The sequence below is a fragment of the Miscanthus floridulus genome, chromosome 8 (assembly GCF_019320115.1).
Source record: "Miscanthus floridulus cultivar M001 chromosome 8, ASM1932011v1, whole genome shotgun sequence".
NCBI lineage: Eukaryota > Viridiplantae > Streptophyta > Magnoliopsida > Poales > Poaceae > Miscanthus > Miscanthus floridulus.
The window spans coordinates 181248553-181275592 of record NC_089587.1 but is presented as its reverse complement, the minus strand read 5'-3'; the positions used below and the strand labels follow the sequence as shown (position 1 = coordinate 181275592).

General features: G+C 42.9%; 3 protein-coding genes across 5 annotated transcripts; 1 reads left to right on the top strand and 2 right to left on the bottom strand.

Annotated features, from left to right (window-relative positions):
• Positions 1-471: 471 nt before the first annotated feature.
• LOC136477656 (uncharacterized) lies at positions 472-3980 on the top strand. Of its 2 annotated transcripts, XM_066475889.1 has the most exons (5): positions 472-644; positions 1389-1527; positions 1918-2185; positions 2956-3192; positions 3520-3980. In XM_066475889.1, exons 3-5 carry the CDS (start codon positions 1955-1957, stop codon positions 3793-3795), a joined length of 744 nt encoding a protein of 247 aa, XP_066331986.1. In that variant the 5' UTR covers positions 472-644; positions 1389-1527; positions 1918-1954; the 3' UTR covers positions 3796-3980. The 2 variants fall into 2 exon arrangements, with proteins under 2 accessions (XP_066331986.1, XP_066331985.1); XM_066475888.1 differs by lacking the exon at positions 1389-1527.
• A 412-nt stretch (positions 3981-4392) lies between these two features.
• On the bottom strand, positions 4393-12192 carry LOC136477654 (uncharacterized). Of its 2 annotated transcripts, none has more exons than XM_066475887.1 (13): positions 11903-12192; positions 11445-11805; positions 10639-10825; positions 10307-10541; positions 10169-10237; positions 9966-10067; positions 9520-9560; positions 9192-9325; positions 9050-9113; positions 8825-8921; positions 8632-8744; positions 4817-4842; positions 4393-4730 (listed from the first exon to the last, which is right to left on the bottom strand). In XM_066475887.1, exons 1-13 carry the CDS (start codon positions 11934-11936, stop codon positions 4628-4630), a joined length of 1566 nt encoding a protein of 521 aa, XP_066331984.1. In that variant the 5' UTR covers positions 11937-12192; the 3' UTR covers positions 4393-4627. The 2 variants fall into 2 exon arrangements, with proteins under 2 accessions (XP_066331984.1, XP_066331983.1); XM_066475886.1 differs by having other exon boundaries at positions 8632-8750; positions 11903-12189.
• A 3021-nt stretch (positions 12193-15213) lies between these two features.
• On the bottom strand, positions 15214-26629 carry LOC136470268 (uncharacterized). Its single transcript, XM_066468167.1, has 3 exons — positions 26427-26629; positions 15460-15916; positions 15214-15345 (listed from the first exon to the last, which is right to left on the bottom strand). The coding sequence occupies exons 1-3, from the start codon at positions 26627-26629 to the stop codon at positions 15214-15216; spliced, it is 792 nt and encodes a 263-aa protein (XP_066324264.1).
• Positions 26630-27040: the final 411 nt, after the last annotated feature.

The following is a 27040-nucleotide window of genomic DNA, read 5'->3' as shown; positions in this document are numbered from 1 at the left end:
GATCCATGAGTTAATTTTTAGCTAACTAATTTTAGCTCAAATTAGCTTTAGTCCATCAAGACAAGAGGGCTAATAGGTGGACGAATTTTTTAGACAAGTCTTCAACTAGTTTGAGTTAATTTTTAGCCCAACTAACTACTAGCCATTTGTACCCAACCATACCCTTATTTGATGTCATAACTATTTATATATTTTTATATATAATTAGTTAAATTTGAGACACTTTAACTTGATACTGTGTTAAAATTTTATTTTTTTGGATGGAGCGATTTTTTTTTTTGAAAGAAATGGTAGGAGCTGTGCCTTTTAATTGAAGTAGTGAAAAAGATGTTTATGTACCGGTGAGGATTGGAATTGCATTCTTTTCTGACAGAGGAAGTACTTATTGATTACTCTAATTAATAATAAAAAATATATATAAAGTTTACTTAACAAACTTTAAACAGACAATCAGTTTTGTCTTCTGCAGAACCTAACCAAGCAGCCCGTTCACCCTTCGCCTTATCTTCTCCCGTTCACCCCGTGCGCGCGCGCGCTCTCTCTCGCGCGGCGACGACTGGGCGACCGGCGCCGCCCTACGCCAGGTACCCAGGCGTTCGTCTGTTCCTTCGACGGTCCCTTCGCCGGCGACGAGCACCCAACAAGTATGCGGACCCCTTCTCTTCCCTTCCCTTCCCTTCCCTTCCCTTCCTTTCCTGCTGCGCGAAACCGAGTTCTCGAACCCTAACTTGAGTTATTTGGCTATTTGCCTGTTTATATTCGGACATGATCAAATTTCAATTATGCCTGGTAACTTCGATTTTGTTCCCAAAAATTACTGGGTGTATACATGTGTACACCCATGTTCTCTACTGGGCCCGCCTCTGATGTACTGTGCTTTACATGTGAAAGTTGGAGTTTGATTTGCCCTGAGCAGTCAGTAATCAATCAAGGTGAGATAAGAGAATGAAGAAGAGGTGTTTGTGTCACCAACTTCTGGCAAATTAAGAAGCAGAATAAGGCTTCCCGGCTAACGTTTTCTTTGCCTTAAATTTGCTGAAATCGTTGTGAGAAATGAATGAACCAACCAAAATGTGCTCGGGCATGCTGAAGTTTGCTAGTTGCCAATTTTTAAGGGCATGTAAAATTGATCTAAGTTGATCCCATAGGCATTGGAACCAAGGCAGGTGAAGATTGTTTTAGGCATATTGGGGGTTCAACCGAACCCATGTCACATGCTATTCCCTTTGCAGGTAGTCTTATGCCACTTTTTACTCATGTCATTCCTATTTGGAATGTCAGATGTGGTATTTTTTCACCTTAAGTTAGTTGTGATGCTTCCATTTCCTCTTTTCAATTTTGTTGTTATATTTAGGTTATCACGTAGATTTCCTTGACGTTTTTTGTAGTGTCATCATGTCAATGGTTGCGTACACTGTCTCTATTTTTGGTTTGAGTGTCAATAAGGATCTGTCATACAGAACGGGGTTCCCTCGTACCGGTAGCGCATGAACATGAGGAATTGAAGTTCATATGATTTCTGCCAAGGTTGGCTCCATTGCATTTAATCTGGTTATTGGTCAGCTTACCAACAGATTCTCAGGAAACTTTATATTCCGAGGCATGAATTGTTTTTTTCCCCATTTTCTTTGCATTTTGAGGGAGGTAGAAAACCAAACTGGATCATGCATATTCTTAGTTATATAACTGAAAGAGAGAGAGTTGATTGAAATTCTATTAAGAAGGAAAGCTATCCAAATCTTGGCCAACTAGTTGGGTTTTTTAAAAAAAACATTGTCCCCACCCCCACAAACACAGAAACACACAACCCACATCATATGCATTAGATCCTGTTGTTATCTATTTTTATACTGCCTTTGAGGCATTGGCATTTTCCTCGCAATTTCTGAAATTCTTACATTTAATGTGAATCTGCAGATTTGGTTCTAGTTAATTATTCAAGAAGTAGGAAACGATGAGCTACTTCCAAGCCACTACTTGCAAGCCTCACAGTAGGATCATTGTGAACAAACCTATAGCAGGCCTTGGGAGCACATGTCTGTATCCATTATATTCACATGCTCTCGGATTCCACAAGCTGCAACAGAAGGTGTACCCAAGGCTAGTTCTCATTGCTGCTAGCCACAAAAGGCTTACTCCTGTATGTGCCTTAAGTGGAAAGGGAAACCCTGGCACTACTGATGATGTAAGTAGCTTCTAAGGCCTTCCTTTTATGCTTGATATTTCTTATAAATTTATCATGCAAAAATGCATAGCTGTGTTGTTTTCTTGATATGATTCCAGAGCTGTGTTGAATACGTGTCAAATGATATTGTTACCGTGGATTCACTGACAATTACCAAAATTTTGGTCGCGCATAGGTTTTGTCCAAGGCCAGTTTTGGTAGCTTAGTTGGTGGATGAAATTAAACAAAGTTGATGTTTTGTCGGTGCCAAAATTTATGAATGCCACCAGTGCACTTGATATTGTTGAATTAAGTAAAACATGGTTAGAGTGATATTTTTATTTGCATGTGACATACGCCCATACTGTGCACTTAGATATTTGTTAAATTGAACTAGTGTATGATATGTTTGGTGGATCAAAGTAAACTTACTCGTCTCGCTTCAGAATTTTGTCATACTCCTTTAGGTGGATTACTTCTGTTGTTTTTGGAAGTCATTATAATCTGCTGGGTTATTCTCAACTATTTAAAACTATATTTTTTAAGTTGTTGGTCAAAGTTAGGAATGTTTGACTTAGGACAAACCTAAAATGGAGGGAGTATGTTAGGCTACCATATTGAATTTAAACACAGATCAAGGGTACATGTTAGGAATAGCTGGCTTGGTCAAGAAACCAAATATATAGGAAAAGTCTCAATCCCCAAAAACATTTACATACATTTGGTTCTGCTAGCAGAGTGCATTTACATTTCTTAATAGGTTGGTGATCTTGTATATCGCTTTTTTGCAGCCTTTGATGGAATCTTTGAAGAAAGCTATGGCTGATGCAAAAAAGCCCCGGCCCATACAAGACTTGCTGAAGGAGCAGGTGGCTAAACTGAGAGAACAAGTGTCTGGTGGAGGCGGAGGGAATGGGAATCACCGTGGGGGCAGTGGTGGTTCTGGTGGCCCCGATGATGAATCGTTCAAGGAAACATTGGATGAAGTAGTCCAAGTTATCTTAGCCACTGTTGCTTTCATACTTGTGGTAATTGTTTTGTTCTTGTTTCTTCTGCATTTCCTGGAATACTTATTTGATAAGTTAGCACTGGGCATCATAGACTGCTGAAACACCATTGCTTATGAAAAAGACAGAATGGTATCAATAAACTTCATGCTCTTAGGTTTTTTTGCTTGTACATGTGACACTTAGGTACAAAATGATTATAGTCCCTTTATGATATGAATTACCTTTACAATTTTGTTATAGCCAGATCTTACGAAATTCAAATGTATGCATCTGTGTTTATCATAGCGACAAACATTAACCCTCCAGGATGGCTGCTAAATCACTGTATTTTTTCTAATGGTGCAGTACATCCACATAATCAGAGGGGAGGAGCTTTACCGTCTTGCCAGGGACTACACCAGATATCTCGTCACTGGTAAGAGGACTGCCCGACTGAAGCGTGCCATGCAAAAGTGGCACAACTTCTCCGAGAGCTTCATGCAGAAGGAAGGCTCAGAAGAGGACCAATATGAGAGATCAGCTGTGTCAAAACCTACATGGTGGCAACAGCCTCAGAAATTCGTGCATCTTATGCAGGAGCTTTGCAGGGGAAACTGGCGTCCCCATGCTCGGGAGTCTTAGTTGATGGGGTATCATCAGCCCCCCCACCCCCCTTTTTTGTGACCCATTGCAGAATGCATAATAGGAACGTGGGCTAGTGCAGCGGAGTAAGGTCGCCTGTCGCCTGGACCTTTTTTTTGTTGTTCTTTATCGGGTATGTCTCTGGCTTGTTAAAAGTATGAAGAAAGTGAGTGAATTCTTGGCAATTTTGTAGTTGATGGGACCGTGTTTTGAGACTGTAACCTGCCAATCAGACGACGGTGATAGCTTGTGCTGCATCGGATGGATCAAAACTCTCAACTGTGACACGAAATGTGTTGCGAGGGGTGAAGGATTATTTACTAACTCTTTCTATGCACATGTTTGTTGAGGACTGCAGATCTCTTGCCACAAGCCTCAGCCCTCGGCTAATCAGCTAGCAAGCTGCCATGCCATACGTTTTTTTTTTTTTTTTTGGTTAGAATTAGGACATTAGGGCTTCAAAGTTACACTTACCATGCAAATGCAACAGTGTACGATAATGTTTTGTAGGAAATTCTGTAAGAACTATCATGCCCATGAAACTATCGTCCTTTCAATAGCGACATTGCTAGCACAATGATCATGAATCCATCGACAGAACAGGAGAGCACATGAAAATATGAAATAGCCTCACTTTTCTGTTTCTTCGATATGGTTATACAAATTCAGTATAACACTGAAAAAATAACCGACTGTCTGCACCAAACTATGAAGAGCTTCATACAGTGTAAACGTGAATTGGTGCATGGCCGTTCCACCAGATTGAAAGAAATCATTTGTCACTGTCTGTTATATTCGGTGGTTGGAAATGCTGAAACAAATCCAGCACAGATCAACTTTCATCAGCAGGAGAGCCTGACGCTTCAGCAGCTTTCTTTTCCTTCTGTTTCTCTCTGCGCTTCTTGTTTCGCAATGCATTTTTGCTCATCTCCCCCCTGTTACATTGTTAAGGTCAGTGAGTTATCTGTCGATGCAAAAAAAAAAGGCATAAGAAAAGGTGAATGAAGAATGTGAAACTCACCCTGCAGGAGCTAGTCCACCAAAGAGCTGCAATGCACCAAAACATGATAAGTCAATATTCTTATACTGCCAAACAATGAGAATTTTCTCAAATGAGCTGGAACAACAACCAATAGAATTATCTGAGCACAGCAAACTACAATCCCAGGTAAACGCCAGCATCAACAACAACAACAACAACAAAGCCTTTAAGTCCCAAACAAGTTGGGGTAGGCTAGAGTTGAAACCCATCAGAAGCAATCAAGGTTCAGGCACGTGAATAGCTGTCTTCCAAGCACTCCTATCTAAGGCTAAGTCTTTGGGTATAATATTCCATCCTTTCAAGTCTCCTTTTATTGCCTCTACCCAAGTCAACTTCGGTCTTCCTCTGCCTCTCTTCACGTTACTGTCCTGGCTTAGGATTCCGCTACGCACCGGTGCATCTGGAGGTCTCCGTTGCACATGTCCAAACCATCTCAACCAGTGTTGGACAAGCTTTTCTTCAATTGGCGCTACCCCTAATCTCTCACGTATATCATCATTCCGAACTCGATCCTTTCTTGTATGACCGCAAATCCAACGCAACATACGCATTTCCGCGACACTTAGCTGTTGAACATGTCGTCTTTTCGTAGGCCAACATTCTGCACCATACAACATAGCAGGTCTAATCGCCGTCCTATAAAACTTGCCTTTTAGCTTCTGTGGTACCCTTTTGTCGCATAGGACACCAGACGCTTGCCGCCACTTCATCCACCCTGCTTTGATTCTATGGCTAACATCTTCATCAATATCCCCGTCCCTCTGTAGCATTGATCCTAAATATCGAAAGGTATCCTTCCTAGGCACTACTTGACCTTCCAAACTAACATCTTCCTCCTCCCGAGTAGTAGTGCCGAAATCACATCTCATATACTCAGTTTTAGTTCTACTGAGTCTAAAACCTTTGGACTCCAAAGTCTCCCGCCATAACTCCAGTTTCTGGTTCACTCCTGTCCGGCTTTCATCAACTAGCACTACATCGTCCGCGAAAAGCATACACCAAGGGATGTCCCCTTGTATGTCCCTTGTGACCTCATCCATCACTAAAGCAAACAAATAAGGGCTCAAAGCTGACCCTTGATGTAGTCCTATCCTAATCGGGAAGTCATCCGTGTCTCCATCACTTGTTCGAACTCTAGTCACAACATTGTTGTACATGTCCTTAATGAGCCCGACGTACTTCGTTGGGACTTTATGTTTGTCCAAAGCCCACCACATAACATTCCTTGGTATTTTATCATAAGCCTTCTCCAAGTCAATAAAAACCATGTGTAGGTCCTTCTTCTCCCTATACCGCTCCATAACTTGTCTTACTAAGAAAATGGCTTCCATGGTTGACCTTCCGGGCATGAAACCAAATTGGTTCATAGAGACCCGCGTTATTGCTCTCAAGCGATGCTCGATTACTCTTTCCCATAGCTTCATAGTATGGCTCATCAACTTAATTCCCCGGTAATTCGTACAACTTTGAATATCCCCTTTATTCTTGTAGATCGGTACCAATATACTTCTCCTCCACTCATCAGGCATCTTGTTCGATCGAAAAATATGGTTGAACAGCTTGGTTAGCCATACTATAGCTATGTCCCCGAGACATCTCCACACCTCGATTGGGATACCATCCGGTCCCATCGCCTTACCTCCTTTCATCCTTTTCAACGCCTCTCTGACCTCAGATTCTTGGATTCTCCGCACAAAGCGCCTATTGGTGTCATCAAAAGAGTCATCCAACTGAAATGTTGTGTCCATATTCTCACCATTGAACAATTTGTCAAAATACTCTTGCCATCGATGTCGGATCTCATCCTCCTTCACCAAGAGGTGCTCCCTTTCATCCTTAATGCACTTAACTTGGTTGAAGTCCCGTGTCTTTCTCTCACGAACCCTAGCCATCCTATAAATGTCCTTCTCTCCTTCCTTCGTACTCAGATGTTGGTAAAGATCCTCGTACGCTGTACCCTTTGCCACACTTACAGCTCGTTTTGCAGTCTTCTTTGCCACCTTGTACTTCTCTATGTTGTCCACACTCCTGTCATGGTACAAGCGTCTATAGCATTCTTTCTTCTCTTTAATAGCCCTTTGGACTTCCTCGTTCCACCACCAAGTATCTTTAGCCTCGCGTCCCCTTCCCTTGGTTACTCCACACACCTCTGAGGCTACCTTCCGAATGTTGGTTGCCATCTTGTCCCACATGTTGTTTATGTCGTCTTCTTCCTTCCAAGAGCCCTCTTTGATAACCCTTTCCCTAAATACCTCTGACGTCTCCCCTTTCAGTTTCCACCACTTTGTTCTTTCAATCTTAGCTTGTTTATCCCTACGGGCCCGTACCTGAAAACGAAAATCTGCCACCAAAAGCTTATGTTGAGAAACAACACACTCTCCTGGTATCACCTTGCAATCCAAGCATGCTCGTTTGTCCTTTCTTCTTGCGAGGACAAAGTCAATCTGGCTACAGTGTTGTCCGCTACTGAAGGTCACTAGATGAGATTCTCTCTTTCTAAAGAAAGTGTTGGCTATCATCAGGTCAAAAGCTACCGCGAAGTCCAGAACTTCCTCCCCCTCCTGATTCCTACTACCATACCCAAAACCTCCATGAACTGCCTCGAAACCTGCGCTTGTAGTACCTACATGCCCATTAAGATCTCCTCCTATAAAAAGCTTCTCACTACTAGGTATAGCTCTAACCATGCCATCTAAGTCTTCCCAGAACTGTCTCTTAACACTCTCGTCGAGGCCTACTTGGGGGGCATACGCACTAATTACGTTCAAGACCATATCACCAACGACAAGCTTGACTAAGATAATCCTATCTCCTTGCCTTCTCACTCCCACCACACCATTCTTGAGGCTCTTATCAATCAAAACTCCTACTCCATTTCTATTCGCGACTGTCCCTGTGTACCAAAGCTTGAAACCTGTATTGTCCACCTCCTTCGCCTTCTGACCCTTCCATTTAGTCTCTTGAACGCATAATATATTTACACGCCTCCTAGTCGCGGTATCAACTAATTCTCTTAACTTACCAGTAAGTGACCCTACATTCCAACTACCTAAACGGATCCTAGTTGGTTCGACTAGCTTCCTTACCCTTCGCACCCGTCGACTCAGATGCGAAGACCCTTGCTCATTTTTCACTACACCCGGGCGCCGATGTAGCGCGCCACTAAGGAAGCGACGACCCGATCCTTGGTTACTTGACACCATGCCCAGATCACGACACGGCGCGTCACGGGGGTGACGACCCGGCCCTTGCCCATTTAACACCATACCCGGGTTCCGATATGGCGCGTCGCTAAGAGGGTTACGCCCCAACGATTTTCTTTCGGGTTTCATCTCCATTAAAGTGGCTAAGTTTTTACATTGGCTCGCCACGCCTAACACAACCCTCCTCCTTTACCAGGGCTTGGGACCTGCTATGCTGGGACACCAAAGGCGCCCCACCATATATGATTTATTAAGTATGAGACACATTCCTCTTTTATTCTATTGACACTGACAAGATCTAGCCTGTGTTGTTTCAACTTTCACTTTCAGCATAGCCGGCCACAATCCCAGGTAAAGGAGGGTGGTGATAGGCCTGACAAACCAACGTAAAAAATCCAACCACTCATATGGAGATCTAGCCAAACTTGCTTGGAGGACTAACGGGCTTTGTTGTTGTTGCGGCACCATGACGAGGAGCAATTGCATGGTAATAGACCAAATCATTCAGTTTCACATTCCATTCCAACCAAAGACCAAACACCCCAGTTCTGAAACGGAACCATGGTGGTGTTATTAGATAGAAGCTTGTACCTTGTCCTGAAGTTCTGCAGAACCCTTAGCATGAGGTGGGCGGTATGCTGTAGGTTTCGGTGCTGTATTTGCAGGGGCCTTGCTTGATGTTTGTGCTGCCTTGGAACCTTGTGCTGAAACTATAGAAGGAAGTCAAGGGAAGATATCAATTGATCAGAACAGATTGACTTGGAATCTATGAGAATACCAGAACCTTGTTTTTTTGTTTCTTCAATCTTTAAGGTACTCAAGGATGTTGTCAGGTAAGCAATGTCACCGAATCTTTCAGGTACTTCAGGTTTCCAATCAGCCTGAATGATTCAAAAATAATAATCAGAAATATAGAGTGAGAGTGCATATTTATCTATAAATTTCAGCATGTTACTACAGTTTAGGAACAGAATAGGATAAAAAATAAGAAGTTATGTTGAGGGTATACCTGATACAGCCTTTCAAACATCTTCTTAAACTGCAGAGATCCGTTGTGGTCAAATATTTTTATACTGCAACAACAGTTCCATTCAGTAAGGGCATTTAACTATGTCCATTAATATGCCAATTGCCAAATACAGTAAACATACCAATTGTCTATTTGGAGCCTCGGCGCTGTTGTAGCAGTCATAAAATGACAACCATCGGGGGACCATTCACTTGTGACAGAACATTCTGCCTTTGTTTTTGCTACCAATTTCTTTTCTGAATAATCCCAGAACGCCTGGGCAGAAAATACCATGTGAGCTACAATGCAACTATTTGTAGATGCTTACAGGTATTAAGGCATGTTTGCTTTTGTAGTTTATCTTTGTTTTTTCTATACCAAACTTAAGAGTTAAGCAGATGAAATAGGCAATATTATAAATTTTCAGGGTGAAGAATAATGCTGAAAAATTGCTTGGTGTAGAAATATACCATATCACCAGGCAAATTACCAAATCCTGCTAATACAACGACTGGTCGAGAAAATGCGGTCAAGGATATTGTAAAAGCAACAGGTTTCATAAGATGTATATACTCCCTCCGTTTCTTATTATACTGAGTATTAGGATCTGAAAAGGTCAAATTTCTTAAACTGTAACTAACAATTAGTCCAAATATATGCACGCTTAGTGTGCAAAAGTTATATCAATAGATGTGTATTTGACATCTTTAAAATAATGTTATTTTTGTAGCGCTAGCTTTTCATAATAAAAATTAGTAGTTAAAGAATACTTGTAAAGAGTTATCCAGATCCTAATACGCCCTATGAAAAGAACAGAGGGAGCATGGCTTAGCCCAACTTTCGTAGATAGAAACAGCTAGATATGCCCACCACATTTTCACACAAGACTGACTGATCAAATTATTCTAGAGGATACATCGTCCTTTGGGGTTCCATCTTATCGTATTGTAAGGTCCTTCACCAAGCTCAACAAGAGGGTTGCACTTCTTGTTGAATATTGTTGCCTTGGCCGGCATAACTGAGATACGGTTAAGGAGCACTTAAAAAGGACAAATGGTACATAAAAGGTTAAACACTGAAATTCTACATTGCATATGAAGACAGTAAATATAAGGATACATCCATAAACCACAGCAAATTCAGAGCCAGAGGAAGACCACTGCACATCATGGACTGGCCCATCTTTTTCTGCCAATACATGATAGGGTAAGATACCAGAAATTAAAGGATAAATATTGTCAAAACCTAAGAACTTACTAAGTGGAACAATTCCTTCAAAGGCCCTGTCAGTTGTCAAGTAGTTCAACTTGGTTTCACCATAGTAACTCTGGTTGGTTTTATCCACGTCGGCTTGAGCAAGAACTAGAAGCCCAGTGGACCCTTTGTTCCAGTGTAATTGAACAGTGGAACAACGAAAAAAGCTCCTGCGAGCAACAACTTGATTTTGTGCGTCCTTGTTGCAAGAAAATATCTGAACACTAGCTGGAACACCCTACTCGAAACCGGAGAGAGAAATAGATCAGTAACCTTGTGAAACTAGTTTGCAGAAACACAGTCTAATTACCTAAATAAAATGTAACAAATCAGACCTTAGCCTCTGGGATGAATCCAGCAACATGAGATCCTGGTGCAGTTGCTAGCTGCATCGTAGCTATGCCAGGCATTCTTATCCTATACAAAATCCCTTTTGCAAAATCTTTTGGATCAAAGAATTGTATCTCATTAGGCATCATCCGGCAAGCGACCAATTCATCCGCAGAAAACTGAACCATTGGCCTGCGGGTTCAATCAACATATCATGCATCAAAAGAACTCAAATGTGTCTCATGCTTACGCAAATTAAGCCTAAATCGAATTTATAGATACTTCCTCCTATACTGTCTCAGGTTTCTTTTTTGCCTAATCTCATGTGTGCAACTAATGGAGAATCCACATAGAATGGTGGCAGAAGGTAGTGTTCGAATCTCAAATCCAGGAACCAGGATAAAAAGCTTAATCAGTAGCCAATCTAATCACTAAGGATCGGGTGCTAGGAGATATCTTTAAAATCGAGTAACAGTTTTGTTTCTTTGCCAGTCTCCCAAAAGAAGCATCATCCAGCTTGATAGGAACCTCAGTGATAGATGTGTATACAACTGTGCAAGAATTCAAACATAGCTACCATATGACATCAGTGACTTAACGAAATATTGCAATAGCAAATGTGCTGGATGTAGTTAACAAGCGAGTGTCTGCCACTATCTCCCATAAAATGTTCATCCGATAAATCAGGAGTAATAAGACGCTAAATGCTACAAAATATACCTACATATTAACATCTCTAGAAGCATAATGAAGCAAAAAGAGTACAGGCAGTATAATTTATCAGTGTCACGAGAGCCCAAGCAACACGTACCAGGTGGCCTTAGACATGCTCTTCTGGTAGTGCTGGTAGAGAGCAGCAGCTGTGTCAACGTGCCAGACCGTGACATTCTTCTCCTGCGGCGAGGATGACTTCTGGAAGGTCTGCAGATAGGCCCCCGTGGGCGACAGCGCGGCGGCGAGGAGACCCGGGAGCTCGAAGCACTTGACGACGGCGAGTGTGCAGCAGTCGTAGACGGTGGCCGAGGCCGATGCCACCGTCGCGAGGAGGCGGGCACCGTCAGTGGAGAAAGAGGTGGCGCCGCACGCCGTCTTGGGGAGTCTCTGCGGCGGGCTGGTAGTGCCCGGCAGGTATGGGGGGCCGGACCACACCGTGAAGCCGTCGGGCTCGCGAACTGCGCGGTTGGCGCATTCCGTCAGACGGGCGGTGTTCAAACGCGAGATATTATGGGGCAAACACGGCGAGGAAAGAGAGGGGATGTGTGAGGATACCTAGGATCTCGAGGGCCGGCGGTGGCGATGCCATGGCCGCGCACGCGACAAGTCCTCTGGGGCCGCCGGCGAGATCGCGAGCACAGTGACGGGCGGCGGCGGCGCGGGACGGAGAGGTTGGGGACGGCGTCTAGGAGATGCGGGTGATGTCAGTTTGCTTGCTACAGCAGCTGACAGGTGGGACTAGGGCGCTAAGCTTTCGTGAGGCCGCCGTTGTCAGTGTAATGGAGCGTGTTCTGGGGTTTGGGCTACTTCAATAGTCTGGGTTCCGTATGGGCCAAGCCCAATCTGGCTGACCGGTGCCCAACCAAAAACTGCTTGCAATTGCAAGTTGTAATTTTAGGCCTACTCTAAAGTTTAGTCCATATCTCATCAGATGTTTGACACATGCATAGAGTATTAAATATAGACTAAAAAATAACTAATTGCACATATTACGACTAATTTGCGAGATGAATTTTTTAAGCCTAATTAGTCCATAATTTGACAATGTGGTGCTACAGTAAAGCTGCAGTAACATGTGCTGCTGGCGAAATTATTAGGCTTAATAAATTCGTCCCGCGGAGTACTGAGAACTTCTATAATTTATTTTATTATTACTATCAAGCAATCTCATGTGACACCCATAAACTTTAGTCCCTGGATTTAAACACCACCTTATTCCAGTGGACCAGTGCTCAGTGGCTTGTTACATTACATCTAAGAAGAGAAAAGTTTTAATTCTCAAAAAAAAGAGAGAAAAGTTTTTCCCCTAAAAAAAGAAGAGAAACATTTTTAAAATAAAATTCAGGAAGAGAAAAAAAAACCCAAATCCTAAAATAAGGAAAATAATGTATGTAAAAGGTAAGAGAAAATCGTCAACAGAAGAAGAGAAAACGTTTTCTCTAAAATGATAAGAAAAAATTACCTAGATAGAAATTGGTCCTTAAAATTGGAATATAGACACTACTAAAATCCCTAAAAATGGATTATGAAAACAAAATGGCATCAAATGCTCAAAAAGCAAGAAAGAGAACAAATATAAAATAGTCCATCCCCTCCTATAGTCCTATAGCGCTCGAACAACACCCGGTGCCTCTGCTCTGCCCTCTTCATGTGAGACACCAAATCCCCTCCTATAGTCCTATAGCGCTCAAAACAGCACCCGGTGCCTCCGCTCTGCACTCTTCATGTGAGCCACCAAATATGTTGTTGTGCTAGCTGTTGGAGCTAGGTTTCCCAAACTGACCCTCTTTCTTCCACTAGTTATCCTTCGCTTTACTTATCAAGCGTCGCAACCATCTTCTTTCGATGTACCTTTTTTTCTAAATTCTTAAAACCCCAGTCTAATTCGTCGAAGCGGCTCAATCTCAACGGGCATGGAGAATAGCAGGTTGACCAGACGTGTGGAAACTGAGGGTCTGTTTAGATCCGGTTTTAATTCTACAATCTAGCAAAAGAACATAAGCCGATCCAAACAGGAGAGCTATGAGATTCTAGTATATATTGAGCAATCCAAGGCCATAATCCCAATATCTCCTCTCCCATGAGCTTTTGGGAGATTTTTGTATGAAAAGATGATTTTGGCTCTTTTTGAGAAGTCAAGACAATTTTGCCCTAGCTGGATGAAAAAATGCTGAAGAACCCATGGGCATTTAGAATTTTTGCTTGTATTATTTAGAATCTAGATTGATTCTCACAATCATTGTCTACTATCTAGATTTTGATTTGATGATCCAAATGGGCCCTGAGTTAAAGAATAGGGTGAAAATTGATTGAAAAAATATCTAACGTCGATGAGACGAGAAACACTCCAATTTCATATAGGTTTCAGCCTGTTCGGCTGATCCAATTTCAACTGATTTTGGATGATTTAATAGTATCATATGAGAGAGAATAAGTCGAAACAAGCTGAAACGGGGAGAGTGGATCAGCCGAACAGCTTGGTAGCGCTCGTTCGTGATTGCGCGACACCAGGCCTGCGATGGCGCTGCCCACGGGCCAGCCCAGTTGACGCTCTCTCCCCACCCTTGTCTGCAATTTTTTTTTGCGACACCAGGCCTGCTACGGAGCAGCACCAGGCCACGACAGGCCAGTCAAAGTAATATCTCTCTCTCTCTCCCCCCTCAAAAAATAGCTGATCTCTCTCTCCACTGATACCTTGTACGCAATTTTGTTTTGTGATAGCCCAGTCTTGATTACTATCTATCTTTTCCTGAGAACGGCTGTGAGGTCCGTTTCTTTTTTTTTTGTCTAATTTAGTTTTCTTCTTTTATTTATTTGTCAATTTTCGTGAATTTTTTTATTTGTCATTTTTTTTTGTAATTTCAGTTTCAGTTTTTTTCTTCTTCAGTTTTCATTTTCTATTTGTTAATTTTATTTTTTTTGTCAATTTCAGTTTCATCTCTTTGTAATTTCAATTTCAGTGTTTTTTTTTCATTTTGTCTTTAGTGTTTTTTTAGTTTTAGTTTTCAGTCAAGTTTTTTTTTAGTTTTAGTTTTCAGTCTCCCTTTGGATTCAAATGTCTTCCTAAATACTGTATATTAGTTGCCTCACCTACAATATATAAGGACCGACTTTGTCTTCCTGACGTGGCCGATGCAGCCGAATGTCCAGAGGAAGGACACGCTCGGCTTATGCCTATACCAAGCTTTGAACGGCGTCTTACCCTTCATGGCCTTAGTGGGTACACGGTTGAGGATGAACATCGCCGTGGTCACCGCCTCTCCCTAGAACTTTGTCGACATGCTTTTGGCCTTCATCATGGATCGAGCCATGCCGACCACTATCTGGTTCTGCCGCTCCACCATGCCATTTTGTTGTGGCGAGTACGATAGGGTGTGGTGTTGCACCACACCCTAATCCACGCAGTACGCAATGAACTCCACCGAAGTGAATTCATCACCGTGATCAGTCCACAGCACGCGTAGCTTCTTGCCGCTCTCCGACTCCGCACGTACCATGAACTTCTTGATTGCCTCCACTGCTTCATCATTGCTCATCAGGAGTTGTAGCCACATATAGCGATTGAAATCATCCACGAGCAGGAGGAAGTACCGTTGACCACCATTTGTGGCTAGAGTGATTGGCCCACAGAGATCACCATGGATGAGCTCGAGAATGTCCGCCATGCGATACTTGGCCGCTTTTGGGAACGGTAGCCTTCTCTGCTTCTCGGCCAGACAACTATCACACAACTCATCTGCGTGCTTGATGTGGGGTAGGCCTCGGACCATCTTCCCCAGCCAACCAAGCGTATCAAAGCTAAGATGGCCGAACCGGGCATGCCACAACCATGGCTTCTCGGTGTGTCATGCTACCAGGCACACCGGCTACTCCACCTTCAAGTCGAGCAGGTACAGCCGATTTTGTGACCTCTTCACCTTGGCAAGAAGCCGCTGCTCCTGGTCCCTGATCCTAAGGATGCCGTCCTTGATCAGTATCTCATTGCCACGCTCATCCAGCTAGCCAATGCTAACAATACTTGAACACAGCTATGGGATGTAGTACACATCCATCAGCACATGGTGCTCATCGTTCTAGCACTTGAAGATGATTGTGTTGCGCCCTCGGATCACCACCCTTGAGCTATCACTGAACTTCACTGTGCTAGTCACATTGCTGTCAAGCTTAGAGAAGGCTTCCTTGGAGCCCGTCATGTGGTTGCTGGCGTTGGAGTCCAGGTACCACCGTTGCTCCTGCTCACTGCCCACATGTCTAAGGTGGACTTGGGTGCATGGTTCATCGAGGTTGACAGCCTTCAGAGCCTTGTCATGCCTTTCCACCGCCATCACCTCTCCCTTCTCCTTGGCCTCAACGTCGTGTAGTGCACATAACGTCATCATCAAGAGAGTGGCCTCATCATCCTCATCAACCTGCGCTAAATGAGCCTCAGTCTTCTTCTCCTGCTTGTGATTTGGGCACTCCTTTGCCCTATGGCCCATCTTCCCATAGCGCTGGTAGGTGTTGGGGTCGACCTTCTTCTTCTTCTTCTCCAAAGAAGCCTTGTGAAAGGTCCTTGTGTGGTTTTGGTAACTGAGTGACAACCTAGGTGAACTAATTATGTTTATGTAAGATACACAGGTGATTAGTCCACAGGAACATATGTGTGAGCAGCATATGCCATGAAGGTGAAAATGGCTTGGAGATGTTGCAAAGCTCGCACATGTGATAATGAAGGAGCTCATTGCACATGAGATATGACATTGAGTCATGTGATCAAGGTGGAGAAGATCAAGATAAGACTTGGCTTGATGGACCAGTTGTAAGCGTGAAGGGCAAGTCGGAGGCTTTGGAGCAATGGACCGCATGGCGGTGAAGCTTGAGCAAGACTTGGTGCCGATGGACGAAGGCAATGGTGAAAAGCAAGTGATGTCAAGATCGATGAACCAATATGATCATGTGATGATATGAAGTGGATCATATCATTGTTGATCATGTTGGTGCATGTGTTGCATCAACATTAGAGGAGATGGAATGGAATGCGCAAGGCAAAGGTATAATCTAGGGCATTTCATTTCACCGGTCATAGGTGTGTAGAGAAGTTTATGACCGGGTTTAGGATAAATGGCCGTACTATCAAGAGGGGCAAACTTGTTTGCATATCGGTTATCTAAGTGCCACTCGAGTGATCTAACTTTGCATCGTCGCTAGGATTGAGTGGTGTGGCAAGTTGAGTGGCTAATCCTTTGCAAAATGATTGTGAAAATGCTAACACACATACACATGATGGTGTACACTTGGTGGTGTTGGCACATTTACAAAGGAGATAGAATTCGAGTTAATGTGGATCAACTTGGCGATGAAACGGTGGCGAGAAGGGTTGGGAACTCCACCGGCGCCCTATATAGAAAAGACAGGGTCCCACAGTGTGGACCGAACTCTAGTCATGCAGTGACCGGATGCTGGGTTGTAGCATCTGGCCAATGGTGGCAGGCAGCGTGCAGCGTCGGTCAATCGACCGGACGCTGGCTCTGGAAGTGACCGGACGTTGGCTGTGTGTGTCTGGTCAGGGCTGATGTATGGTGACGTAGGCAGAGCAGAAGCTAGAGAGTGATTGGACGCTGGTGCTACGTCTGATCATGATCGACCGGACGCGTCCGGTCGTGAAATGTCATTTCTGGAACCTTACTGGAAACGACCGGACGCTGGAGGCTTAGCGTCCGGTCAGTTGAAGCTGCTGCGTCCGGTCATTAGATGACCATTGAGATTGGATGAACAACGTTTGAAGGAGGAGACACGTGGCAAGTATCGTGTGACTGGACGCTGAGGTCCAGCGTCCGGTCGATTGGACCGGTGCGTCCGGTCGTCTTGAGTTTTGCCCAGTGAAGGGGTAACAGCTCTATTTGTTCATGGGGTTATAAATAGAAGCCATGGTCAGCCTTAGGCTGGTAGCTGAGCACACTAGAGCCTTGGTGGCTTGTGTGGTAGTGCTTGGGAGCTCTCCTTCTCACATATGCTTGATAGTGATTATTCAATTGTGTGAGAGAGCGATTCTAGTGCGATTGTATCATGAGGTTGCATCAAGTGGCACTAGGTGATCGAGTTGCAAGCCGGTGGTGCTTGTTACTCTTGGAGGTTGCCACCTCCTAGACGGCTTGGTGGTGGTCTCCATTGAAGCCCGCAAGAAGCTTATGCGGTGCTCTGGAGAAGAGCTTTGTGAGGGGCATTGTGCTCGCCCCGCGGGAGCCGCGAAGAGCAACTCTAGTTGAGCGTGTCATTGAGCTACCCTCACTTTCGGGGTAGGTTCTTGCGGTACCCAACATGCGGGCTTGGTGGGTGATACCAATTAGCCGCCAAATCACCAAGTGAGCGGTCGACACAACGGAGACATAGCATGTTGGCAAGCACGTGAACCTCGGGAGAAAAATCATCATGTCAACCTTGTTCTTCCTGTTGGTTTGCATCCTCATTACACAAGCTTGTAATTACTTTCATATACATTGTGCTTGTGTAGTTGCTCTTATAACTAGTTAGCTTGTGTAGCTTACTAGTTACCTTCTTGCTTGTGTAGCATAGAAGTAGCTTCCTTGCGTGGTTAATTAGGTTTGTGTAACCTTGTTAGTCACTTTGCTTAGTTTGTGTAGCTAAGTATTTGCGCTCTTTAATTTGGCATTGGTTGCCCTATTATTGAGCATTGCTAGTGAGCTTAGTTGGCTTTGTGCTTTTGCTTACTAGCATGTGTAGGAGCTCCCTTGCTGCTTAAAGTACTAGTGGCATAGGTTTGTGTGACCTTGCTCCTAGAATTGATTAGGTGAGCTCTAGCTAGCCCAGCACCTTTGTTGCTTAATTAGTATCTTTGAAAGGTGCTAGAGAACATAGATAGAGGGGTGTAATCTTGGCTAGACCGATAGTTCTAATTCCGCACTTGTTTTGGTTAGCTGACGTGATTATTTTTAGAAAGGACTATTCACCCCCCTCTTGTCCGCCATCTCGACCCTATAAGTGGTATCAAAGCTAGGTCTCTTATTTGTGGTCTTCACCGACCCAAGAGGATGGCGTCTAGTGGGCTAGATGTTTGTGAGACACACATTTTTTATGGCATAAACTTTGCACTTTGGAAAAATCACATGCTTGATCATTTTTGTGCAAAGAGACCTAAATTTTGGTGGGTTGTCACTAGCGGTCTCACCCATGTCTTGGATAATAGAAATCTCACCAAAGCTCAAAGAGTTCTCTATGAATTTGATGTGCATGCTTGTTGTTATCTAATGAATGCTTTAAGCTTTGATTTGATGAAACAAGTAAACATCAAGGGAACCGCTCGTGAGATATGGGAGTCCATCAAGGAAACCTTCGGTGATTCCTCCACATGGGATGATGGCAAATTCAAGAAGGAGGATGAGCCTAAGAAGGAGGTGCATGAGTGTGTCGAGCATAACCACAATTTGGTGATTGTGAAAGATTGCTCCACCTCATGGTCAAGTGATGATGATGATGATCGATCTACTACAAGTTCACTTGACAAGGTTGATGATGATGCCACAAGTGTTGCAAGTAATGATGCTACCCCATGCACACTTGATGGTGATGATGGTTCATGCTCAAGCCATGATGAAGATGCTACTACAAGCTCTCCAACTACATCACCACATTGCCTCATGTCACAAGGTGACACCAAGGTAACAAATGATAATGTGGTTGATCATGTTGATTCATATGATGAGCTTGTTAGTAGACTTGCTAGCATGACCATGTCTTTAGAAAATGAGAAAGCTAAAACATTGAACTTAGAAAATAAAAACTCATTTCTAAAGAACTCTTGTGAAGAACATAAGAAATTACTTGATGCTTATAAATCTTCACATGATGAGCTAAAATTGAATTATGAGACACCACTTGCATCTTATGATGAATTATTAGAACAACATGCTTCTCTTATTAAAATGTTTACAAAGAAACTTAAAAATAATGAGAGCTCATCACATGGATCAAATGATAAATCACAAATTGTTGCTAACCCTTGTGATGTAGGCAAGAAGCATGTATCCACCTCTTATGATGATTTATTAGATATGCCATGCTCTTCACATATAGATGCTTGTTCTACTTCTATGTCTTATGAGACTAACATTTTGAAGGAGAACATTGAGCTCAAAAGTGAAGTGAAGAAATTGAGCAACAAGTTAGACAGGTGCTACAACTCAAAAGTCACCTTTGAGCACATGTTGAAGACTCAAAGAAACTATGATGACAAGTGTGGCCTTGGCTTCAAGAAGAAGATGACAAAGGGCGAAAGAAAGAGAGAAAGAAAGATGAAGAAGATACAACAAAGAAAGCTTTCTCATACCATATGCTACCGGTGTCATAAAGCGGGACACCTTGCAAATGGTTGCCCTAACATTGAGAAGCTCAAGAAGATAAAAGAAGATGAGAGGCTCAAGCATGTCAAGTGCTTCAAGTGCCGCACTTGGGGTCATCTTACCTCAATGTGCCTAACTAAACAATTGGTGAAGCAACAAGTGAAGCCTCAACCAAAGCCACAAGTTGAGCAAGAGAAGACACCCCAAGTTCAAACTAAGATCAACCATGAAGATGGTGGTGATTTGATGATAAAGAAGAAGAAAACAAGAAGGGGTGGAAAGGCAAGGCATCCAATGCAAATTCAAGATGCCAAGATGATGAGCAAGAATAAAGATGATAAGAAAGATTATCTCACATCAAGTGCTTCAAGTGTGAAAATATGGGACACTTTGCCTCTAAGTGTCCTACCAAGCTTGAGAAGAAGGCTCAAGCAATCCATGAGAGGCAAGGCAATGAGAAGCACCACATGAGCAAAGAAGAGAAGGCTCAAGCAAAGAAAAAGTGCTACTCATGTCAGGAAAGGGGACACATGGCACATTCATGTCCCCTAGGTGATATTTCTAAGCCTATTTCAATTGTTGATAATAATATACTTAGGAAAGATGGTAATGGTACCTCTATGGTTGCTAGTGCAAAACATCCCGCTATTCATACTAAGGCTATGCCTAAGTATGTTGCTCCTAACTTGAGAGAATCCAAACTTGCTTGGGTACCATCAAAAAGTGGATGATTGATTGTAGGTACCATCGGCATTGGAGACTTGGTTCAAATGGCATTCACCTTATTGATCAGATAGTTGAGCCAAGTATTGCTAAGTGATGATCATTGTCCCAATGTCATGACAAATTGAGTGAAGTCCAAATGTGCTACAACATACAAGTGTCAAATTTAAGTTGTTGGTAATTTATTAGATATATTTGATGGTTTACAAATAATTGAGTTGAAGCTTGCAAGTTGGATGGTCATGAGCTAACCAAGGTATATCTTTTGTTGATCATTTCATTTGGGTGCATATGAGTTGATTGAATTGGATAAATATGCAATGTTGCTTGCTATGAGATGATTGAATGGATAATTGATTAGTAGTCAAGTTTGGATTGATTTGTGTTGGATAAGTTTATAAGATGACATTTAGTAAGTGGATTGAATGGATTTATGTCTTATGGAAGTATTCAAACAAGTTAGTTTTAAGTTTGATTCATATTTGATGAAGTATAGCTCAATTGTTGAAATCTGTCCTATAATTGAGAATCTGAGCTAGCTGTGATATTAGCCATGTTTGAGTAATCAACACTTATTGGATTGGCATAAAAATTGGTGTACATGCTCTAGACTTATGGTATAAGATGCTGCACAATTTTCATGAGAATTGGATAAGAAATGCTTCGGTTTTGGAGTGGATCTTGTCAGCTATAGTGCAGCTGTTTTCAGCATATAGCAGTGGTGGAAGAATTAAAATCTGGTAGCAATATAGAAGTCAAATGAAGCTAACATTTTTACAGCTACTAGATAACTTAGTAATACACACCTCCACCAAATTTTGTGATATTTGGATTTGTACTTTGGGAGATATGCTTATTTCTTTGAAGGGTACAAAATCTGTCAGAAAAGTGACAAATGTTGGATTGATCTAGAGTCACTTTGATTGAAAGGTCCTCAAGTTGGAAACATGTTTACAAGTGTTTGAGGTACCTAAGTTTGGTTTTGAGATGATCTAGAAGCATGACAAGCAAAGAGCACAAGGCTATTTGATTATGGAGTGTACTTTGCACACATTCGGAACTCAAATTGAAAGATCAAGATCAAACTCAAGATAAAGTTGAAGTTTAAGTTCTAGTGACTATTGAAAATCATTTGGTAGAAAGAAAATGACTTAAACAAGAAGAAAGAAAAGGACTTAAAGAAGGAATCAAGGTTACTCACCAAGTTAAGTCCATCACTTGAATCAATCAATCAAGTCATTTCAAGTGAGTATCAAGAATGATTCTTGGAGAGAGGTCACTTCTCCCTAGTGTAGAGGCTTACCGCCTATGTGTAGGTGAACTAAGTGTGGTACTTGGAAGGCTAACATGGAAGTGGTGATCCGAGGAACATTTGAGATGCTTAGTTAAAGCAATCAAAAGGGTTGATCAAGAAAAGCAAGCAACACCCAAAAGAGAGCTAGTCATGATATTTCAAGTGGTATTCTCAAATTAATGCTCTCATGCAAGCAAAGATCAAAAGATAAAGCAAGCCAACCACAACAAGAAAGTGCACTTGATCATAAGTGGTATTCATTTCATATGGGTGAAGAATGGAATTCAAAAATAGTATCTATTGGTCTTCACCAAGCTTATAATTGGACTTCACATTGCTATTGGAGTAATGAATTGGAATCTATATGACTATCCTCTACTCCAACATAGCAAAGGTATCATTGTAATGTGCATGATCATTTCATCCCTTACTAGTATGCAGTTAGTGCATATAGTACACGCTTCATAGGATCATGCATAACAAATGAAATGTTTAAATTCATAACCTACCACTATTGCTTGAATTATTACTTGATCTAGTGGTTAGTATATGAATTTGTTCATGAGCTAGCGATCCTAAGTACTTGATCTAATTTGAATTGCTAACAAGTGACAAGTACAATATTGACAAGATAACGCTTGCAAGAGGTGTGAAGAAGCTTGTCATTGGTTCAAACTGGACTTGAAAGCTTAGGCAAATTAATTTAGTTCAAGTTAACCATAGAAGCTCATGATAGTGATAAGAGTACAAGCACAAGATAACAATGCAAATGGATATCTAGTGTGTTTGTTACAAGTAGTATCTAGACTCAAGTATTTCATCAAGAATCTACAAGTGATGTCTAGATCAACTCACAAGTGATATCCTATAAGTGGTACTCATGAAGATAGCAAATGTTCAAGAAATGGTTGTTATTGATAAATCCAATAAGTGATTCCATACTAAAAGATTCTTTCAAGTGGTATCACATCTACACATGGTATCAATCATGCAAGACGATGGTTCCACAAGTGATCCTCAACTTTAAGTGATCATCAAATGAAGAATGCATCCCTCACCTACAAGAGCTCAAGTGTATCAAATGGATGACCCATGCTATCACATAGGGGGAGGTGTCACACAAATTGGTATCAAGATCAAAGATCCTATGTGTGGTATCTTAAGAAGCCTTACACAAGATACAAGTGGTATGAGTTATAAGTGATATCTACAAATGGTGTCATTCCAACAATCAAGTGATGTCCATAAAAAATGCAAGATTCAAGCCTCAATCATCTACCCCAAATGCATACCTTTTATGGAAATTGATAACAAAGGGGGAGAGATTGTACAAAGATATGAAAGCTTTGAGATTGAGATTGTACAAGGGGAGAGATAAGATATAAAAGCTCAAGAAGTAGAGGTTGGACATAGACATGGACAAAGAGGGAGCAACATTGAAGAAAAGAGATGGATCAAAATTTTTGGACAAGAGAAGCACACAAGTAGGGGGAGCAAGCTCATGAACTTTGATTGATTGCATTTGATATGTGCATAGTCATGTGCTTGCTTGCATTGCATAAGCTTTTAAATTCAATATGCATGCTTGTGTGGTGTATGCTAGTTGTAGAACTTGAATAATGATTTGATAACTAGCATGCATAGGATGATAGCTAGACACTTGATATGCTTTTCTAGTAAATCTAGTACCTTGCTTTTAATGTTGATCTCATGAGGTATCTAGTGCTTTTATTTCCAAGTGATATCTAGCTAACCATGGTGCTAAGGATGAACTTAAAGGTGCAACTCCGATTGGTACACGCTTCAAAGGTTTATTCTATACACCTTAGCATCATTTGGTAGTAATTACTCTCCCACATCTTCAATCTATGCATATGTGCAAACTTCAATACAAACACTCTAGCACATATGTAGGGGGAGCTAATACTACCATCTCGGGTTTGTGATACTTGTCCAAAATCATTTTCACATGGTAAAATTGCTTGGGCAAGCAACATGAATCCAAAAGAGCTTAATTTCCATATCTTTGTAGAGTTGTCATCAATTACCAAAAAGGGGGAGATTGAAAGGTCCTTGTGTGGTTTTGGTAATTGAGTGACAACCTAGGTGGACTAATTGTGTTTATGTGAGATACACAGGTGATTAGTCCACAGGAATATGTGTGTGAGCAACATATGCCATGAAGGTGAAAATGGCTTGGAGATATTGCAAAGCTCACACATGTGATGATGAAGGAGCTCATTGCACATGAGACATGACATTGAGTCATGTGATCAAGGTGGAGAAGATCAAGACAAGACTTGGCCTGATGGACCAGTTGCAAGCATGAAGGGCAAGTCAGAGGCTTTGGAGCAATAGACCGCGTGGCGGTGAAGCTTGAGCAAGACTTGGCGCCGATGGACGAAGGCAACGGTGAAAAGCAAGTGATGTCAAGATCGATGAACCAATATGATCATGTGATGATATGAAGTGGATCATATCATTGTTGATCATGTTGGTGCATGTGTTGCATCAACATTGGAGGAGATGGAATAGAATGCAAGGCAAAGGTATAACCTAGGGCATTTCATTTCACCAGTCATATGTGTGTAGAGAAGTTTATGACCAGGTTTAGGATAGATGGTCGTACTATCAAGAGGGGCAAACTTGTTTGCATATTGGTCATCTAAGTGCCACTCGAGTGATCTAACTTTGCATCATCACTAGGATTGAGTGGCGTGACAAGTTGAGTGGCTAATCCTTTGCAAAATGATTGTGAAAATGCTAACACACATACACATGATGGTGTACACTTGGTGGTGTTGGCACATTTACAAAGGAGATGGAGTTTGAGTTGATGTGGATCAACTTGGCGATGAAACGATGGCGAGAAGGGTTGGGAACTCCACCGATGCCCTATATAGAAAAGATAGGGTCCCACAGTGTGGACCGGACTCTAATCACGCAGTGACCGGACGCTGGGTTGTAGCATCCGGTTAGTGGTGGTAGGCAACATGCAGTGTCAGTCAATCGACTGGACGTTGGCTCTAGAAGTGACTGGACATTGGCTATGTGTCCGATCAGGGCTGACGTATGGTGACGCAGGTAGAGTAGAAGCTGGAGAGTGACTGGACGCTGGTGCTGCGTCCGATCGTGATCGACCGGACGCGTCCGGTCGTGAAATGTCATTTTTGGAACCTTACTGGAAACGACCGGACACTGGAGGCTCAGCATTCGATCAGTTGAAGCTACTGCGTCTGGTCGTCAGATGACCGTTGAGATCGGATGAACAATGTTTGAAGGAGGGGACACGTGGCGAGTATTGCATGACCGGACGCTGAGGTCCAGCGTCCGGTCGATTGGACCGGTACGTCCGGTCGTCCCAAGTTTTGCCCAGTGAAGGGGTAATGGCTCTATTTGTTCATGGGGTTATAAATAGAAGCCATGGTCAGCTTTGGGCTAGCAGCTGAGCACACTAGAGCCTTGGTGGCTTGTGTGGTAGTTTTTGGGAGCCCTCCTTCTCACATATGCTTGATAGTTATCATCCGATTGTGTGAGAGAGCGATTCTAGTGCGATTGTATCATGAGGTTGCATCAAGTGGCACTAGGTGATCGAGTTGCAAGCCGGTGGTGCTTGTTACTCTTGGAGGTTGCCACCTCCTAGACGGCTTGGTGGTGGTCTCCGTTGAAGCCCACAAGAAGCTTGTGCGGTGCTCCGGAGAAGAGCTTTGTGAGGGGCATTATGCTCGCCCCGTGGGAGCCACGAAGAGCAACTCTAGTTGAGCGTGTCATTGAGCTACCCTCACTTTCAGGGTAGGTTCTTGCAGTGCCTGACGTGCGGGCTTGGCGGGTGATACCAATTAGCCACCGAACCATCAAGTGAGCGGTCGACACAATAGGGACATAGCGTGTTGGCAAGCACGTGAACCTTGGGAGAAAAATCATCGTGTCAACCTTGTTCTTCCCATTTGTTTGCATCCTCATTACACAAGCTTGTAATTACTTTCATATACATTGTGCTTATGTAGTTGCTCTTGTAACTAGTTAGCTTGTGTAGCTTACTAGTTACCTTCTTGCTTATGTAGCATAGAAGTAGCTCCCTTGCGTGGCTAATTAGGTTTGTATAACCTTGTTAGTCACTTTGCTTAGTTTGTGTAGCTAAGTATTTGCGCTCTTTAATTTGGCATTGGTTGCCCTATTATTGAGCATTGCTAGTGAGCTTAGTTGGCTTTGTGCTTTTGCTTACTAGCATGTGTAGGAGCTCCCTTGTTGCTTAAAGTACTAGTGGCATAGGTTTGTGTGACCTTGCTCCTAGAATTGATTAGGTGAGCTCTAGCTAGCCCGGCACCTTTGTTGCTTAATTAATATCTTTAAAAGGTGCTAGAGAACATAGATAGAGGGGTGTAATCTTGGCTAGACCGATAGTTCTAAATCCGCACTTGTTTCGGTTAGCTGACGCGATTATTTTTAGAAAGGACTATTCACCCCCCCCTCTAGTCCGCCATCTCGACCGTACACCTTGCCACGGCACTTGCCATCGCCACAGCTAGAGGAGGCTTCCCCAGACTTCTTCCCCTTCATCCGAGCAACCCACTCCTCCTCTGTTAATAGCAGCTTGCCGCTGTCCATCGTTGCTATGGCCTGCTCCATGCACTCGTCCACCGCCCGTAGATGGCCTATCACATCCTCAATGGTGAGGGTAGACAAGTCTAGCATCGTCTCTATGGAGAGAGCGATCTAGATATACTTCATCGGCATAGAGTGGAGGTACTTGGAGACCGCCTCTTCTTTGTCGATGGTGACGTCGTGGCTTCTCGGCTTGCTGATGAGCGACTGCAGGTGGAGGGAGAAGTCCTCCACCGACTCACCATCCTTAAACTTGAGGTTGGCATACTCTAGCTTCAGTAGCTGGGTTGTCGCCTTCTTTGCGCGGTCGAAGCCAACGCGCATTGCTACAATGGCCTCCCATGCCTCCTTAGCAGAGTTCTTTGCCCCCAATGGATCCCTATACTCTGCTGGCACAACAACGAGGATAGCCTCCAACGCTAATGTGTTGTCTTCTATGTTGTTGGTGCCCTTGTCAATGGCATTCTAGAGCCATCTGGCTCTGAGCTTTACCTTTGGTCACCACCCACTCGCCATAGTTGGTGCAAGTTAGCGTCGGCCAACTGGTGCCGTTGACCTCCCTGTCGCACCCAATTTTGCATAGCAAAATCAAGTACTCATATATGTGCACCCAGGATGTCCAAACACACATATACCATCAAATTGTACTAATATCAAAGTAAAGTACTTTATTACATCGCATATCTCATCATACTGTTAATACATAGTCTTGCTCATTGGCAACATTTATTACAC

What these genes read in the sequence shown, in the direction of transcription:
- LOC136470268 (XM_066468167.1), bottom strand. Translation starts at nt 26,629, where the DNA reads ATGCGCGTTGGCTTCGACCGCGCAAAGAAGGCGACAACCCAGCTACTG. An exon ending in CTCCACTCTATGCCGATGAA is followed by an intron (nt 15,917 to 26,426) that starts GTATATCTAGAT and finishes GTTGTCACTCAG; the next exon opens with TTACCAAAACCACACAAGGA. An exon ending in TCAGTGATAGCTCAAGGGTG is followed by an intron (nt 15,346 to 15,459) that starts GTGATCCGAGGG and finishes AGCATTGGCTAG; the next exon opens with CTGGATGAGCGTGGCAATGA.
- LOC136477656 (XM_066475888.1), top strand. Translation starts at nt 1,955, where the DNA reads ATGAGCTACTTCCAAGCCACTACTTGCAAGCCTCACAGTAGGATCATT. An exon ending in ACCCTGGCACTACTGATGAT is followed by an intron (nt 2,186 to 2,955) that starts GTAAGTAGCTTC and finishes GCTTTTTTGCAG; the next exon opens with CCTTTGATGGAATCTTTGAA. An exon ending in CTGTTGCTTTCATACTTGTG is followed by an intron (nt 3,193 to 3,519) that starts GTAATTGTTTTG and finishes CTAATGGTGCAG; the next exon opens with TACATCCACATAATCAGAGG.
- LOC136477654 (XM_066475886.1), bottom strand. Translation starts at nt 11,936, where the DNA reads ATGGCATCGCCACCGCCGGCCCTCGAGATCCTAG. An exon ending in AGCATGTCTAAGGCCACCTG is followed by an intron (nt 10,826 to 11,444) that starts GTACGTGTTGCT and finishes TTGAACCCGCAG; the next exon opens with GCCAATGGTTCAGTTTTCTG. An exon ending in TGAAGAAACAAAAAAACAAG is followed by an intron (nt 8,751 to 8,824) that starts GTTCTGGTATTC and finishes TTCCTTCTATAG; the next exon opens with TTTCAGCACAAGGTTCCAAG.